Source organism: Triturus cristatus, chromosome 4_1 (assembly GCF_964204655.1).
Source record: "Triturus cristatus chromosome 4_1, aTriCri1.1, whole genome shotgun sequence".
Taxonomy (NCBI): domain Eukaryota; kingdom Metazoa; phylum Chordata; class Amphibia; order Caudata; family Salamandridae; genus Triturus; species Triturus cristatus.
The window spans coordinates 790,568,898-790,586,843 of NC_140585.1; the positions used below are offsets into that span (position 1 = coordinate 790,568,898).

The following is a 17,946-nucleotide window of genomic DNA, read 5'->3' on the forward strand; positions in this document are numbered from 1 at the left end:
AGTGGCGGCGTATAACCACAGACAAGTGGATACGGAACATCGTGCAGTACGGATACTGCGTAGACTTGGAGAAAAGACCTCCAAACAGGAAGCCGAAGGGAAGACAGAGATCGGCCCAAGAACTGGCAATACTCAGAGAAGAAACGCGGAAACTCCTACAAAAGGGAGCCATAGAGACAGTGCCGTTCAGGGAACGCAACAAAGGGGTCTACTCAAACTACTTCGTGGTTCCGAAGGTAGACGGAGACCTCAGACCCATACTGGACCTCCGTTACCTAAACAAGTTCATCAGAACGCAAAGGTTCAAAATGACTTCACTGCAGGAGGTACTGCCACAGATAAGAGAAGGGGACTTCATGGTCACCGTGGACCTCAAGGATGCCTACCTTCACATCCCAATAAACAGAAGGCACAAGGGCCTTCTAAGATTCAACATCGAACAGGAACACTACCAGTTCACAACCCTGGCCTTCGGATTAAAATCAGCGCCAAGGGTCTTTACAAAATGCCTGTCGGCGGTAGCAGCACACCTACGAAAGCAGGGAATACACGTATACCCCTACTTGGACGACTGGCTGGTCAAGGCAAACTCACGCGAGAAGTGCGAGAGGCACGCAAAACGCGTAACAGACACCCTCACAAATCTGGGATTTTCCATCCACTGGGGAAAATCATCGCTGGAACCGGAACAGGTAAAGATTTTCCTGGGGGCAAAGATCAACTCCCTCAACGGTACAGTAGTGCCCAGCGACAGGAGGACAGATGCTCTACTCAAGGAGACGCAGCTCTACCAGAAGGGGCGAGCTCTGACAGTGAGGGCGGTGAGCAAGATGATGGGGATGATGGCGTCCTGTATCCAGCTGGTGCCGAATGTACGCCTGCACATGAGACCATTCCAGGAATGGCTGCAACAGCAATGGTCACAAGCAAACGGAAGTTGGGAGGATCTAGTGGTTGTTACGCACGCAGTGCAGGAGGAGATAACTTGGTGGAACAGAGACAACATAACAACGGGGAGAAGCCTGACACCACCAAGCCCAACAATGACCATTACCACGGACGCATCGCAGAAGGGATGGGGAGCGCACATGGACAACCTCAGAGTGAGGGGTCTATGGGCTCCAGCAGACGCGGTCCGCCACATCAACTACCTCGAGTTGAAAACGATACTGTTAGCCCTGAAGGCATTCCAGAGACACCTGTTCGGCCAGAGGGTGTTGGTACAGACAGACAACACCACGGCGATGTTCTACATCAACAAACAAGGGGGGACACAGTCGTTTCCCCTCTCATCCCTAGCTCAGGAGATTTGGAGATGGGCCATACCTCTCAAAATAGATCTACTGGCAATTCACCTACCAGGGAAGGACAATGTGGAGGCAGACTGGCTGAGCAGACAGACCTCAGCATCACACGAGTGGGAGCTCAATGGCCAGGAAACGGAGAAAATCTTCCAGAGATGGGGGACTCCCACAATAGACCTATTTGCAACACGCCACAATGCAAAATGCCAAAGCTTCGCATCCAGGCAACCAGATCAGCAATCCAAGGGAAATGCCCTATGGATAAGCTGGTGGAGGACATTTGCCTACGCCTTTCCACCGATACCCCTGTTGCACAGAGTGCTCGACAAGTGCAGAACCAGCAACATGACTCTGATCCTGGTGGCTCCACAGTGGGCGAGGCAGACATGGTTCTCACAGATTCAAGAAATGGCGCAAGGCAATCCGTACAGGTTCGAGAGGAGAAAAGACCTGCTCTCAATGCAAAACGGGGAGGTCCTGCACCCAGAGCCAGAGACACTCAACCTAGCAGCATGGCTCCTGAAGACCTAGAGTTCGCACACCTAAGGTTACCTCAGAGCACTATGCGAGTGCTACGGGAGGCAAGGAAACCTACTACAAGAAAGTGCTACAGCGCAAAGTGGAAGAGATTCACGGTGTGGTGCAGGAAAAAGGGCCTGCAAAACAGAATGACAAGAGACTCAACTGTGCTGAGGTACCTCACACACCTTCTAAAGAGTAACCTCTGCTCGAGCTCCCTAAGGGTACACCTAGCAGCGATCGTTGCCTACACCAGAGGTGAGAAGGGCGGAAGCTTCTTCACCTCGCAGGTGGTGAAGAGATTCATGGAGGGAGCCAAAAGAATGGCACCCCCGAAAAGGTTGCCGCCGCCGGCATGGAACTTAAACGTGGTTCTGACGGAGCTCATGAAGGCGCCGTTTGAACCCATTCACAAGGCCACTCTACAAATGTTGACGATGAAAACTGCCTTTCTAGTGGCCATAACCTCACTACGCAGGGTGAGCGAGCTTCAAGCACTAACGCTACAGGAGCCCTACATTCAAATTCACAAAGACAGGGTAGTCCTGAGGACGGACCCACACTTCATGCCCAAGGTAGTGTCGGCGTTCCACATGAATCAGAGTATCCAGATACCGAGTTTCTTCCAAAACCCGACTACAAACGCAGAAAAGGCCCTGCACACCCTCGATGCCAGAAGAGCGGTGATGCACTACATTGAAAGAACCAAGGAACTCAGGAAGTCGAAGCAGCTGTTTGTGTCCTTTGCTACTAGCTTCATGGGTAGACCAGTGACCAAGGGCACCATCGCTAGGTGGATTGCCCTCACTATTCAATTCTGTCACAAACAGGCTGGACAGGAGCTAACGGAGGGGCCCCAAGCTCACTCCACAAGGAAGAAGGGGGCCACAGTTGCCTTCCTGGCAAACACGCCCATCCAAGACATTTGTCTCGCAGCAACTTGGGCATCTGTGCACACGTTCACAAAGCACTACTGCGTGGACATTCAAATGAATAAGGAAGCACAGGTCGGACAGAAGGTGCTACAACACATTTTCAACGACCAGCGATCATCTTCCACCCAGCCACCACAAAAATAGGAAAACCGCTACAAAATCTATGCACAGCATAGTGAATCCAGAAAGATTCACGCTGCAAAACGAAAAGTTTCTTACCTGTCGGTGTAGTTTTGCAGCTTGAAGATCTTTCTGGATTCACTAGCGAACCCACCCACCTCCGCCAGGAAGATGAGGCTGGAGGAAGAGGGGGTGAAATGGATAGGATCAAAGAAGTGGAAACGTACAGAAATATGGACAAAAGGATTAATCAATCGCCTAGGGTTAAAAAAAAAAAAGGGAAAAAAGAACCCGAAGATGGCGCCCCAAAGGTGGGACTTCCGCAGGAAGCACGACGACGTCACGGGAGGTGCACCAAATGGTGGACGTCGACGCCCACCTGGGCTACAAAAAAAAAAAAAAAAAAAAAAGAAAAGACTACGAATCCGGACCCAACCACAAGATCGCGGAATAATGCACAGCATAGTGAATCCAGAAAGATCTTCAAGCTGCAAAACTACACCGACAGGTAAGAAACTTTTCGTTCCCTCTCACCATTGCAGCAAGGGAGTTTCCTCTCTTTACTTCCTCATCCCCAAGAAGGACGGCTCCCATAGAACCATTCTGGACCACATGCACTCAATCCCTACATTCTCTCTGAACACTTTCATATGGTAACACTACCAGATGCCATTTCCCTGTTTCAGTAAGGTGATTACATAACAGCACTAGACTTTAAGAATGCCTACTTACACATCCCCATCCATTCAGGCCACCGGCACTACTTATGCTTCATAGTAAATGTTCATCAATATCAATTCAAGGTACTTACCTTCGGCCTCACCACTGCTGCAAGCGGTAGTAGCATCACACTGGAGGAGGGGGCATCCAAGTTTTCTCCTATTAGCTGATGAAGAGTGCAGGCAAGCATCAGTACATAGCAGAAACCCAGGATACAATCTCTTCTCCTACAAGCTTTGGGTTCATGATAAATGCCACCAAAACCCATCTACAGCCCCTTCAACTCCAGCCATTTGTAAGGGCAGTACTAAGCTCAGTTACAGGCAAATCCTACCATAGTCCACAGAGGGTGTTGGCTTTCCAGTAGCTCTTGCCTCTTTCAGCCAAATCAGAAACTCTTGGTCTGAACCATTATTTACCACCTGAGCATGATGACTTCCTGCAGCTCCTCATTTGTCTAGTTCAAGGATACCTTTCAAATCAAGGGTTGTCAGAAGCAGAGGGTCACTGAGAAGATTTAGTGTTGGTAAACGCCCAGTGATGGAACATCAACAACCGCAGGACAGGCACTTCCTATTTCCTATACCACAAGTCACCATCACCATGGATTCCTCTTGAGCCAGCTGGGGAGGACTGGCACATCTGAACCAAAGGACCATATAAGGAGTGTAGGTTCCTCATCACCAGAAGCACCACATCAACTGCCTTCAGCGCCTTGCTATACACATCATCTTTAAAGTTTTCCTTTCACTCGTTCAGGGCAAGGTAGTTATAATCAAAACAGACAATATGTGCTGCCTTCAGAAACAGGGTAACACCTACTCTCTACCCCTTTTTCTACTGGCACAAAAGACAAGGTATCGGGCTCTCAACCACTTCATCAACCTCATGGCAGAATACATTCGGAGGTGGATATCAACCTGCCCAATATTTTCAGCAGGACCCATCAACAACGCTACAATTTGGAATGCCATCTGAAATTCCTACTCCATTACTTTTAGCGCAGGGGCACTCCTAAGATAGACCTATTCTCCACCCCCAAAAATGCAAAATACCCAAACTTTGCCTCCAGGTAACCACACCCTAGTCCATGGGCAATACACTATGAATAAACTAAACCGGGATCTTTATTTACACTCTTACGCCTCTCCCACTCCTCTCCCACTCCTATTTGTGGTCTAGAAGATGTGCGAAACCTCTCAGACTTTCATCCTTGTAATCCCTCACCAGGACCAGACAGCTCTGTTACTGAACACTCCTGGATAAGTCAGGCAGGCCTCACAAGAAGCTCCCCAATATGCCAGACATTCTCATCAGGAGTCAAGGCCAAATCAGACATCCAGACACCAAACAGCTCAATCTTGTGATTTGGCACCTGAAGTATTATAGCTACATGTTCCACAAGAATGCTTCGACACCTTATGAGTCCTGTATGCCTACCTCATTAACCTGCTCCACAGCAAAGTGAGAAGGATTTGTCCGTTTTTATATCCCCAAACATCTGGACCCCTGAAACATGGGGCTCAGGAAACTACTACTTGCTTCACCTGCAAAAGTCAGGTCTCATCAACTCTTCCATACTGCTCAATTTTGCAGCTATACCAGGGACGTGCAAAGTAGGGAACATTCCTCCCTTTTCGCATGCCAATAGTTAAAACCTTGATGGAGGGCCTCAAAAGGATCATCCCTCCCAGAGTTCCCCTTGCACCAGTTTTGAATCTCAATATAGTCCTCACTAGACTCATGGTACCCCCCCTTTTGATCTTTCACTCTTGCCCTCTCTAATACTTATTCTAGAAGGTACGTTTTCTTGTGGCCATAACGTATCTCAGACATTAGTGAGCTGCAAGCCCTCACATTACAAGAAAGCCTCATTCCGATTCACAAAGATAGACTAGTACTCAGGATTAACCCCTTTGCAAGGTGGGTTCCGCTTTTCACCTCAATCAAACCATAAATCTACCAGTCATTTTTCATCAGCTAGACTCAATAGCAGAAAGAGTCAAACACACTCAAACAGGGTCTCATGTGCTACACTGACAGGGCCAAATCCTGTTGCAAAGCTGACCAGTTGTTTACAGTCTTTGCCAAACCTATAAGGCCTGCATATCTCCATAGCAGGCATCACCTCAAAGCAGGCATCACCAGATTGATAGTCCAGTGTATACAATTATGCTTCATAAAACTAGAAGAACCCTCCATGTCACCCCCCCCCCCCCCCGGCTTACTCTACACATAAAAAGGGAGCAACGATGGCTTTTCTGGAAAATATTCCATTAGCTGATGTTTGAAGGTGGATTATTGGTAGAGGTAAGTATGCACCTACCACTAGAAATAAAGCCACCAACGCCCTATAAGGTCTAGTCAAGGTCTCAATACATTAGCCCCCGGCTCAACCCTTAGTAGATGGCTGAGATCAGGCATCTTTAACTTAGGAGACAGGTGTGTGAAGCATTTTAAAAAACATTACATTAAATAAGTAAAACACAACACACAATAAAAATCCACAACAACTTCATCAAAAATGGGAACTATTTCTATGATCAAAATGACACCAAAATGACAAAAATTCACTATAAGGAACTGGAGATGGGAATTTTTGGGGAATAAACACTTTGTAGTGCTTAAAAACTTATAGTGCCAGCATGAGACTCTATACAGGCCACTTATCACCTCAGCAAAGCAGTTTGCCCAAGCCTGTTAAGGGCTGGACAATCAGGTGAGGCTGGCAGAAGGCTGGATTTTTCCTCACAGAAAGGAAAGTTCAACAGCTTCTTTTCTGTATTAGTAATGATAAATTCAACAGTGGCAAGTTGAAATATCATTTTAGCTCACTCCTGTCCATAGTTACACTGTATTACAGTATCCACATGTTAGCAAATGGAGCAGCTAAAATGCTACAATGGGGGAACAACAAAATTAGTAGTTTTTCGCTCATCAGAGATGTAAAACATATGTTAAAATGTCCCTGCTTTTTTTCCTGGCACCCAAGGTAGACCATAGGGGTTATTTATATGTAAAGATAAGGTTGTTTAATACTAGGAAGTACCTTTGCATCCAAAGTCGAATGTGCATGTAATTTCAATTTAAAAGCAGCTTGCAAAGCATGGCTGACTTTTAAAAACACAGCAGTGCATACTTAAGTGCCTCAAAGCTACGGGCCCTCTAAACCTACATACCCTACTATATACTATGGACTTACAGGTAGGTGGTCAGTGGCAACTGTAATTGCACCTAATTACCATAAACTTTTTTAATCCGAGCACTGGGTCTGTTTAGGAGGGCCAGGGTGCAGTCAGAGTCTCTATCAATCAAAACAATGGGGTGATCAGGGCAAAAAGAATGACTTTCTCAAAGCTGACCTATTCAATGCAGCCATTTGGTCAACCCCACACACTTTACTAAACATTATGTGGCTGTCTTAGCCAGAAAACAGGCAGTGCTTGGCTAAACAGTCCTTAGGACACTATTTCAGATTCTCTCCATCATCCACACACCAGGCATTGCTTGTAGTGGAGTACTCGCTAAGTAAGCCTGGGTGGAGTTCGCTGAGTTCCGCTAAGGGGAACTCCACAAAGTGACAAAAACTCCATCGAACTACAAGTAGTTTTGTGAGCTGTGAACTGGGTTACGTCGCGCCGTTTGAACTGACTTTTAGTGCCAGGTGTTTGTCCCGAACTGTAAAATCAGAGCAAACGGCATCTCTCACAGTGCAAGAGGACACTGCTTCTTTCTGCCGCTCGAGTAGGAGTTCTAATCGAGCTGCAGCTTCCTCAACGCCGAACGGAAGGTTTCTCGACACAAACGGTAGTGACCATCCACGACCACCCACATTGAGAAATCTCCCTGGGAAATGGTCTAGCATTGGATTTTTATCGCTTGTGCCCGCCAACCTACTGCTGGTGAGCGCGGGCGAGGAATCTCGGAACTCCGCAAGCACCGCAGAGCATGGAGTGCGAAAAACTCCACAAACAGTGTGGAGTTCACTGCCCAGGCTTACCTCTAAGCATTGGTGCATAGCGTGAGGTGCTGTAGATGCACCTGCCCCTATCATCCTTCCCTGAAGCTTGTGACTGATCACAGATCTAGCTCTTTATTAACTAACTTCACCTTTGCAATACACATCTGCACCATACTGTGCTTGTTCACCACTCCACATTGCTGTCACCCACTGTGCGAAAAACAATTTAATATGAGGTCAATGTCCATGCATATTGTCAGCTAAGAGAATAGTACCTTGTGATTCAAAAGACTTTCTTAGAAGAAAAATAACTTTCAAACATCCTAGCCCATCACTAAATGGCAGGAGTATGCAGAGCATGTGAATCTACAGCACAACACACTATAAACGTATGCTTACAGGGTAATTATTATTTTCCTTTTTGACTACTGGTCGTGGACTTCCTCAGGATAAATATAGCATATTTCTTCCACTGCACTATGTTTAAGGAATATGTTTACAACTAGAGAAGCTTATTACTTTTTCCCCTCAGTTCCTATTACATGTATTATCCATGTCCCTATTTTCTTATCGATAGTTTATTTCCTGCATCACCAACCATGTATTACCACAAGAGACTTGCTTTTTATGTGACCTAAGGTGTTGTTAATGGTTTTGCAATAAGCCCTTAAGAGATGTGCTGTCTTCGATAGTTCTATTGTTCCTTCACCCTGCTGCTAATACTGTGTTGGGCTGAATTGTTCTGAAACCTCAGATGAATGTCTCAAAAAATAATTAAGCGGATTTTGCTCCTCTTTCGAGTGATAATTATCAGGTTACAGAACAGGCCAGACCCCCTCCCTTACTTTCCTTACTTACTTGTTTCTTCTAATACAGATGTTCAAATGCGCTGCTTTACCAAAATGCTCTTCTTCATATTCATCTTTTGCTGGAAGGCTTTTTCTAATGAGTCTTTGCTTCCCCTCTCAAATCCCATAAAATGACCTACATTCTAAAAATATTCTAAGTGCTTCTAGTTGGTGCACTGTTTCGATCGTGATTGCATTATAGCATAAGAAACTCTTAAAGCTTTTCTTTTAATTGTCTAGTTGGTAATTTTTTATAATATTATATTTGCCAATAATACCCCTGTAGACTGTATTAATAGCAACAGTCTCTGAGATGTTCACTCAACAGTCCTGTTCTTTTGAATTCCATAAACTTTCAATACATTTCAGGCTCGTCTTAGTTTAGGGTGTCATTAACGGCTGTGTCCCGCCACCTCTGTTAAAAAACCCAAGGAAATGTATTGAACCTATATCTTAAAACTCATCCTTTTAAGCACAAGTCTTCCTCGGGGGTGCTACATTCACTGGTTGCGGTGTTAGTGCACTAGACATAAATGACCAAACATAATAAGTTAATAACCTTAAAATGTAGAAAATAAACATGTTCTTCGAAACATGTAACACACCATTTTTTTAAATTACTAATAGGATGTGGTTTCACCCACTCATGCCCCCCTTGTATGCAGCCAATCTGCTTGATTTCCATTAAAAAGATTAAACAAGCATTGGCATCGCCAATAGGTCTCGCTTTTGGGACCTTATAAGTGTTTAGCCATGCAACAGTTGCATAACTAAATACTTATAAGGTCCCAAAAGCAAGACCTATTGGCTATGCCAAAGCTTGTTTCGGTTTATTACTGGTCTGTAGTAGTGGCGGCGCACGGGTGCCACCATTACTACATAGAAGTAATAAACTGGAGAGAAAAAAAACTGGCTCACGGAGAACATCAAAGCGGCCCTGCGGCTGCAAAAGTGAGGCGCCCGCGCACATGCACTGTAGCTCTAGGCTACAGTGGTAGCACTTTTTTGAGCCCTCACAAAAAATCTCGCCAGACCAGCGCATGCGCTGGGTCAGGCGAGACCTAAAAAGGGTGCTAACGGGGGCATTTCCCTTCCCCACTTTATGATTTTTATTTTAAGATACAGTAGACTACACTAAGAGGGGGTGTTGCTGGGTGTTTCCCTGCTCCTCAATCCATCTCAATGCATTTCATTTTTTTTTTTAAGTGTACTTGATTAAAATAGTTAACATTTTTAGGTTTCTATATTTTTAGATTGAGCATTAGTTTGCATGTTAAATGTGAAATTTCTGCTGTGATATGCCCTGCATTCTACATTTTCATATTACTGGTTGTGATATATATAAATACATCCTCTGCTAGGCGATTTGTCTTAAATGTATATTTATTGTATAATTTATAGTCGTTAATGTTTTTTATCCCTCTCACACATTCCTATAGCCTAAAACGTAAAAAAAAAAACTTTACAAATAGCAAGAAGCATTTCTCCTTATTTATATTGTGTGTTACTATGTTGTTCAAAGCACTACACATGTTTTTAAAATTACAATACGACATGCCATGTCAACCTTCTACCCTGCATATTTAAGATAAAAAGTATTTTTTTCTCTTCAAACACTACCACACCACACACTGTACGCATTTACAGAAAAGCGCAAATTTTTATGTTTCACGAATGAAACTTAGAATACACTTTCCTCCTAAATTGACTGCCGGTGACAATATCGGAGAATGAATGTGAAGAGTGGGAAGTAGGAAGAGACAGAACATGCTGATGAATACAAGTCAGGATATGGAGTTTTGGAGTCTGTACATTGGTGGTCATGTGTCAGCTGTTAAGCTCTTCAGAGAGCTCTGAGATCTTGAATGCGCAAGAAGCCAGGGAACAAATCAAAACGTAAATGGCCTGACATGAAATAAGCTTTTTCCCTATTTACTGTTTTTCCTCCACATTTCTGCCATGCCTCACAAGGCAGACAGTCTGGGGAAAATGGGTGATGGCCGTCCCACCGTCAATAGGGCGGGATGACTGTCACTGTGACCCAATGGGACAGGCCTCCTAACAAGGAGTTACTGTCACCTAAAGCTCTGCTGATAGACACCCAGTGGTACTGCTTGTTTATGGCATTTCCTCCTGCTCCTCCAAACCCTAAATACGTTCTAAGTTAGCTTCCAGCTTTGATGTGGACATAGTAAAGATGTATATTTTCAAAGTTAATATGCATATTTTCAAACTGTCTAATGAAGTCTTTCTCTTGAGCAGAGCAAGAAAACATTCTACATGTCTAGTAACAGATTAGCACTTCTTTCTTTTATTTCTTATAGGGCTTGGCTTTGATCAATGGGACCCAGATGATCACCTCTCTAGGCTGTGAGGCAGTAGAGAGAGCCAAGGCCATTGCGCAGCAGGCTGACATCATAGCTGCTCTCACCTTGGAAGTGCTGAAGGGCACCACCCGAGCCTTTGACTCTGGTGAGTATGTGGGCGTTATTTCTCGAATAATCTGCATAATGGAAATGTAGCCCCCATTTGCAGAGTTGAGGGCAGTGTTGTTCTCGTGAGTAAATAATGCCATGTGTCCCTAAAGATAAGAGTCAAAACAGCATCTCAAAAACAGACAATAACAAGCATTTGCAATGCAATAGGTCTCGCAGTTGTGAGAGTTTGAGCTATTGGCATTGTAAATGGCAATGCCTTTTATTTACGTGTTGGTTTTTAAAACATAAATAAAATGCCGATAGCTCAAACTCTCGCAAATGCGAGACCTCTTGTATTGCAAATGCTTGTTTAGACTGGATGGGGTTTTCAGTGCAGGCACTGTGGAAGAGGATGCACAGGAGTGGGGCCACGTTTTTTTTTGGGCTCTCTAGACAGTTTGACAGGGAATGTATTAATGCATCCTATACATATGATGTTAAACCAGCCCAGGTATGGCATCATCACTGTGAAGATCAACACAATTATACGGATTTTTCGCAGGAGTGTCAATGAATTGCAATAAGCGGCATACTGCGGGATATGTATCCCTGATAATAATAATAATTGTAAAACAACACACTTAGCCCACTCAACGGTCACCTCTGTGTCCCTGCACATAGCATGTCTGTGCATGCATCCCTGCCTGCGAATAAACACATCAACAGGCAAGAGGTCTGCACGGTATGAATGTGGACGAGACGAAGAGGGTGGGATGTGTCTTGCGACAGAGATGTCCATGGGTGATGTGTCCTGCGAGGAAATCTGCAGGAGTGAGATCTACTAGGGAGATGGATCTGAGGGGGGGAGATCTACTCTGGGAAAGAGGTAAAGAAGGGGCACGTGGCACCCAGAGGAGAGGTGCAGATGAGCCAAGGTGACGATCTGATGAAGCCTCAGATGTACACTGGGGGGGTGCTCAAGAACTGCAGAGGCAGTGGGACGGACAGCTGCTGAGGGGGCGGGGGTGTGATGTGCCCGAGGGAGATCACAGGGGCCGCTGCAGTGAGGGGAGGGCTCGCTGGAGGCTATCCCTGCTGCAGAGGTGTCACAGGGGGGATGCTCCTGGTATTGCTGGGGTGGGAGTAGAGTAGAACACAGTCTTGTCTGTCTCCGCAGTGACCAAAACTCTCAAGTGCGGTGTCACTGGCGAGAGAGGGCATCAGTTCACTGCAGTGTGGGCAGCAAAGGGTAATTACAGTGCAGTGAAGGCCGCTCGCAGTGTGGCACTGATGCAACGGTAGGCGCGCCCAGTGTGCTGCAGTAAAATGTAAATGTAAATGTATGTGTCTTGTAAAGCGCACTGCTGCCCTGAGGCGTCCTGGCGCTGTAGACCGCTGGGGAACCCGTCCTGGCTATCCCTGTGAGATGGTCCCTCCAGGGTATCTCCAAGGTGAAACCAGGCATCCCCGGCGAATGTGGGGGGCTGTTGTGGAGATGAGGCAAGCTAATGCCCAGAGTTGCAGAGTGTGTTCCTGGTTAGAGTAGGTACCGAGGCGAGAATTATCGAGTCCGTTTTGACCCTGGTCCACGACCCTGCCGCGTCGGGAATTGAACCCTGGTCCCTGGCCCATTCTCTGCTTACGGATCTGCCGCCTCTAACCAGTGAGCCACACCTCTCGCATCCTGTGCGCTGTTACTGCAGTAATAGCATCACTAAAGTTAAGACCGCTGTCACTGTCCGGAGACTACAGCAGGGGCTCTAAGTGTGATGGACTAGTGTAAGTGCAGCTCTAGCTGTGATGTCCCTGCAGTAAGGGACAACATCCTGTGCGCAGTGACTGTAGCAGGGGCTAGCTCCCAGTGTGATGGGCCTTGAGTGAGCGCAGCTAGCAGTGTGCTCGTGTTGCAGTAAAAGCAAGCTCCCGGTAGAATATTGCCGGAGTAAGACTAGTTCCCAATGTGGGTTACTAGCACCCGGTGTGACGTCACTGCATTAAAGGCTAGCTCCCTTGCGCGGTCACTGCAGTATGGACACAGTCTGGTGCAGGTCACATTGTAAAGAAACAGTGCAGTGAAAGAGGTAGGGCACGCTAACGTGCTGACACTGCAAGGGGGAGGCACCAGATTACACTAGCCAGCTCAGAGCAAACATTGAGCGGTCAAACATGAGTAATTTAATACCCACAGTTCGGTCAGCCCGATATAGCGTTTACAGGTGAAAGGGAGCACAGGCCCACGAGGAGCTGCGTTTATTTCAGTCCTGAGTAGGTGGTATTCCCGAAGATTCGGCTTTTCGTTTATAGCGTTATTGAAAGTTTGCTTCGAAGCGCTATATCCGGTGGCGTCCGGTAACAACTTGAAAACATTACTTTGCACGTCTATGGTATTTCTACATTTTTTCAAATGTTGAGCTGAGAGTCGCTATTGAACGTTTAAATGTACATTATAAAGTGCCGTAGTTCTGTTGTGGGTTAGTAGTCATATATACCTCACGCGGGTTCTCGATAAGAGATTGTCCTGTAGATATGTCAACTTTTGGAAGATGTAACAATCAGTTTGACGCGGCGGGGTGTGCAGTCGGGGGGACTTTATCGCCCTTTTCTGAGAGTGAAACAATAGACATTTTAACCAAAAAAGAAATCTCCTCATTCGTGATGCAAACCTATTGGCCTTGTTTCCAACCTGCAATATTAATAATAATAAAGCAAGAATGTTTCTGTTTGTAAATAAAGCCAAAAATGCAGCAGTAGTGTTTTTTTTGTTGTTTTTTTATTAAAGAGGGGCCATTCAGTGAATGGTCTCTAACCCCAAGCAGCCATCATCATTAGACTTGTGGGAAAGGATGATATTCTCCTCTTACATTTAAAAAGTACTCTGAGCACTGAGGGCAGCCCCTGTACGTTAGTTGCACAAAAACAATAATCGACCCAGATACAACCCCTCCCTCGCACTCGCACAGAATAAACTTGTACACTGAGATCTTAACCGAACTGCTGGGGTCCATGGAACACGCCTGATGTGTGGGTGGGAAGGCCGGCATTCCGTTACCTGGATATATATGGAATATTGAAAAGGCTTGTTTTATTAGCGTTTTCAGTGTGTCTGTGGGTTATCGGTCATTTGGTGAATTCTGACTCCTCGCGATGAACTGACCTGAGGCCGTGTTGTTATTTTTAGCCTGGTGAGTGGAGGGGGGCTGCCCATAAGGGCTCTGGACAGGACTCCGCAGGGCTAAGACCAGGCACCCTGAAGTGGCTGTCAGTGTAGGCCGTTCCGAGTGGGTAATTTGTGTGGTCACTGTAGTCATTGAATGTCTGTATGAATTATTATTACAGTATACTATGCAACAATAATATTATTTTTTATTTTTTTACTGTGTTTTATATAGCGCGAACTTGACCCGATATTATTATCAACAAGGAAAATAATTCTGTCAGTAATATGATATAACCATAATGTTTTCATTATGATAGTACGAATGCTAGCATTAATAACATTATTAATGTTAACATCACGTCTATAGGCATAATATGCCCCCAGAAGTGCTACTCACATGTACCGTCTCCATGGAGAGTTCCTGCTCACTGTCCTGGCTCTCCCTGTTGTTTTCTTCCTTTTGGAGCGCCCCCCACAGCATGGGGAGCTGCTGCTTTCTTTTTGCATCCAGTAGGCGGGGAGGGGCTGAGGATCCCCAGAGAGTGGTGACAAGGGTGCAGGGACTCGGAGGAACTGATCGGACTGGGCCCAGCCAGGGGATAAGGACACTAAAGGGGGAGGGGCACTGGCTGGTGGTGGGACTGGGGGAACTGTGCTGGGACAGTGGACTGGGAAGGGGCCATGCAGATTTAGGGCATTGTGTAAACTTTGCTGGGGCGGCGTGAACAGTTAGTGTGCCAGGACGGCACAGATATTTCCAAGTAGATGGAAACTGAACGACCTGTTGGGCTGGGTGGAGGGAAAGGCAGACTGCAGAGGCAGAAGGAAATCACCGCTGGGGGAAGGGAGCAGTGCTGGGACACGGAAACGCCAGGCAACGTTTAAGGCAGCAGGCCATTCCGGACGAGGGTAGTTCATGGATAGACAGGGCAATGACACGGGATGTGACTGGACACAGTTAGGATGTCCAGAGTACCAGGGAAGTGGGGAGGTTTTGTCCGGTCCGGGCAGTGTGAAGACTATGCCTTGGTAGTTACCACCATCATGGCGCTGCTTAAGTGAGCGCTTGATGCCGAGTCAAGGCGCTATATGCCGAGGTGTGTGTCGGTATATTTCAGTCCACACCGATATCCGCACGATTCCGTATCTGCTATTTTATGTGCAGAACACTTTATAAAAGACCATGCGCGCATTCTGACTGCGTTCCCATGCCATGGTGTATATAAGTCGATTCCTACTGTAGCTCAACAGGCAAGGGTGGCACTGGAGGCTAGGTAGAGTTTACGTGTAAGGAACCGGAGCCGAAAGGATGGGCTGAACGGATTGACCGGTGGTATTCTGCTTAAGTCAGACTGTGCCTCCTGGTGTCCCAGGTGCCTTGGGCGTGTCCGTACATTCGCTGTAGGTGCTGGAGTGTGCCCGTGCCAGTGTGCACACTTGGGTCGAATTCAGTTTGTGGCGTGTGCAGACACCCGCCACGGCGCCCCGGTGTCTGTGCTGTGGCTATAACCCCTAATGGGCTTCTCCGTGTATGTCTGTTGCAGCCTGATGGGTGTATGAGGGCGACTGGTGATGACAGTGCTGGAATATGGTGCTCATGTGAAGCGCTCCGAAAGCTTCAGGTCGAGTTTGCGCTATATAAATGTTAAGATGTTGAGAAAAACATAAGAAAAAGCAGCTACGCAATCCATGCACACCTTCGAAGGACGCCCAAAGATGCTGAAATCCTACTAAAACAAGCCCGTTATCATATGAAGAGCGTTCTCACAGCGCCCAATCAGAGAGCCGGACTGGCGCGTGCAAGGCAGCGTGACGAAGCTTCTGATAAGAAACTTTGTCGCGACAGCCGTAATGCAGGCGAGCCAGTCCGTATCGGCCGGCCAAAAAAGCGAAAAGGAGGCACCCTGGAAACCTTATTTCCAATGGCAGCCCACCATTTAACATAAACGTTGACACAAGCCAATGGGAATAAGGGGTGGGGCTTCAAGCCCTTTTCTCAAAGTACTCATCTGCAATAAATCTAGCCGAGCGAGCTGCACATGTGCGCAGCAATGCTAGGCGAGACCTAAAAAATGACTAAATCAAAAAGGCCTAAGATCAGTAAATTATTAAAACCATAAAGGTTTATTAAAATATTAAAGTGCTATCCAGAAGGCAAAACTATAGTAAGGCTCAATACATCAGTCCTAAGTCTTAGAAATAAATTGCCATGAATGTTCTTAGCATTTAAAAAGATGCAGAAATTGGCAAAATCCTGAAAAATGGTGTAGCAAATCAGTAGAGGCTCAAAGAATTGTCACATTGAGCTCCAAATTCAGGGCTTTTTTTTTTATAGCAAATTTTACCAAAGAAAGCATTGGAAATCGCAGTGTCATATAGTGTGAACATATGGATCCTGGCAATAGCAAATCGCAGTTCAGCATTTGTAGAAATGGGGGTCTCTAGTTGGCAGTGGTTTGCACCCTGTCTATGTAGGGACCCTTCCTTCTATTCAGGATAAGGGAGTTACACATCTAGATAACCCCTGCTCACCCCCTGGGTAGCTTGGCATGAGCAGACCTCATCTCAGAGGCAATGTGTAAAATATTTGTACAAAATGCACACAGTAACACAGTGAAAACACTTCTAACGGACACCAAACCATTTTAGAAAAATAAAGTATCTGTATCTAAACTAAACAAGACCAAAATTTAAAAAAATCCAACATACACATTTCAAAATATTACTTTTAAAAGGTTTCAAGCAATTCTGTTCATAGAAATCTAATGATGTGTGATTTTTACACAAAGCACCTTAAATGCATCAAAATCCACAAGGCAAAACAGCCGCAGAGAAGGGAAGCGTAAAAAAACACAGCGATGCGTCTGTTCCTGAGTCCTTCGGAAGGCGATGCAACAGTTCAGCTGCACCCAGGAGAAGTGATGTGTTGAATCCGGACTGTAGGGGAAGTGATGCATCGATTTACAAGGAGATTCAGTTCTGCGGGTGTTGCATCGAAAAACTTGCCGCACAGGTGCAATGTGTGAGAAAATGTTGTCGCTAAAGGCGCTGTGGTGATTTCCATAGCCACCGACCGGGGATGCATTGATTCTTTTAGCCACACAGCAGGGCCTGCGTTGCACTCGGTGTGTGGTGGTTTCTCAGGCTGTTTGACAGGCGCGGCATCGATTTCTTCAGCCGCACGGGGCTGTGTGCTGGGATTTCTCCTGTACAGCAGTGCTGCATAAGGGAACATTCAGCTGCAAGAAGAGCGAAGCATCGATGTTGTATGTTAATTCAGTTCTTCACAGCTTTCTGCAGCAGGAAAAACCTCCAGGGGCCCAGAACTGGAATAAACACCCCCAGGCAGGATGGAACACACAGCAGTGGAGTTCAAGAATGCTGTAGGTGAAGTCTTTGTGTCCCTGAGATTTTGGAACAGGAGGCCAGCACACACTAGCCTTTAGAGATTCCCCTCAAGCAGGTTTCTAAGCAAAGTCCAGTCTTTGTCCTCTCCTTGTACAAAGGAGCAACTGCAGGCCAACCCAACAAAGCTCACACAGCAAAGGGGCAGTCTTCTCCTCACAGTTCTTCAGCTCTTCTCCTTGCCAGAAGTTCCTCTTGATTACAGAAGTAATCTAAAGTTCTGGGGTTTTAGGTTTAATACTTCTACCCTCTTTGTTCAGAAAGTCTCTCTTGCTCAGTAAAAACAGTTCTGTCCTCTCTAATCCAGTTTCACCACACAAAAGCAGAAACTACATTGTGCAGAGCAGCCACAGCCCACTCAGGTGTCAGTGACAACTCCTCCCACCACTCTAGCCCAGGTCAGCCCATCCGCATATGCAAGGCACACCTCTGCTCCCTTTGTGTGAGTGTCTGGAGTGAATGCACAAATAGCCCCTGTCAGTCTAAAACCAGACATTGAGTCCACACCATCTGGTCACGGCAGGCAGAGACACACAGGATGGTTAAACTAGAAAATGCCC

The 17,946-nt window shown here is 46.2% G+C and overlaps 1 protein-coding gene across 1 annotated transcript in view; it reads left to right on the forward strand.

The window, feature by feature from the left end:
• The window catches only part of HAL (histidine ammonia-lyase), a 269,994-nt gene that overhangs the window by 195,910 nt on the left and 56,138 nt on the right, over positions 1-17,946 (forward strand). The window contains exon 12 of the mRNA XM_085653369.1: positions 10,732-10,879. Coding sequence (XP_085509495.1) covers positions 10,732-10,879 — 148 coding nt within the window. The remainder of the gene's footprint in view (positions 1-10,731; positions 10,880-17,946) is intronic.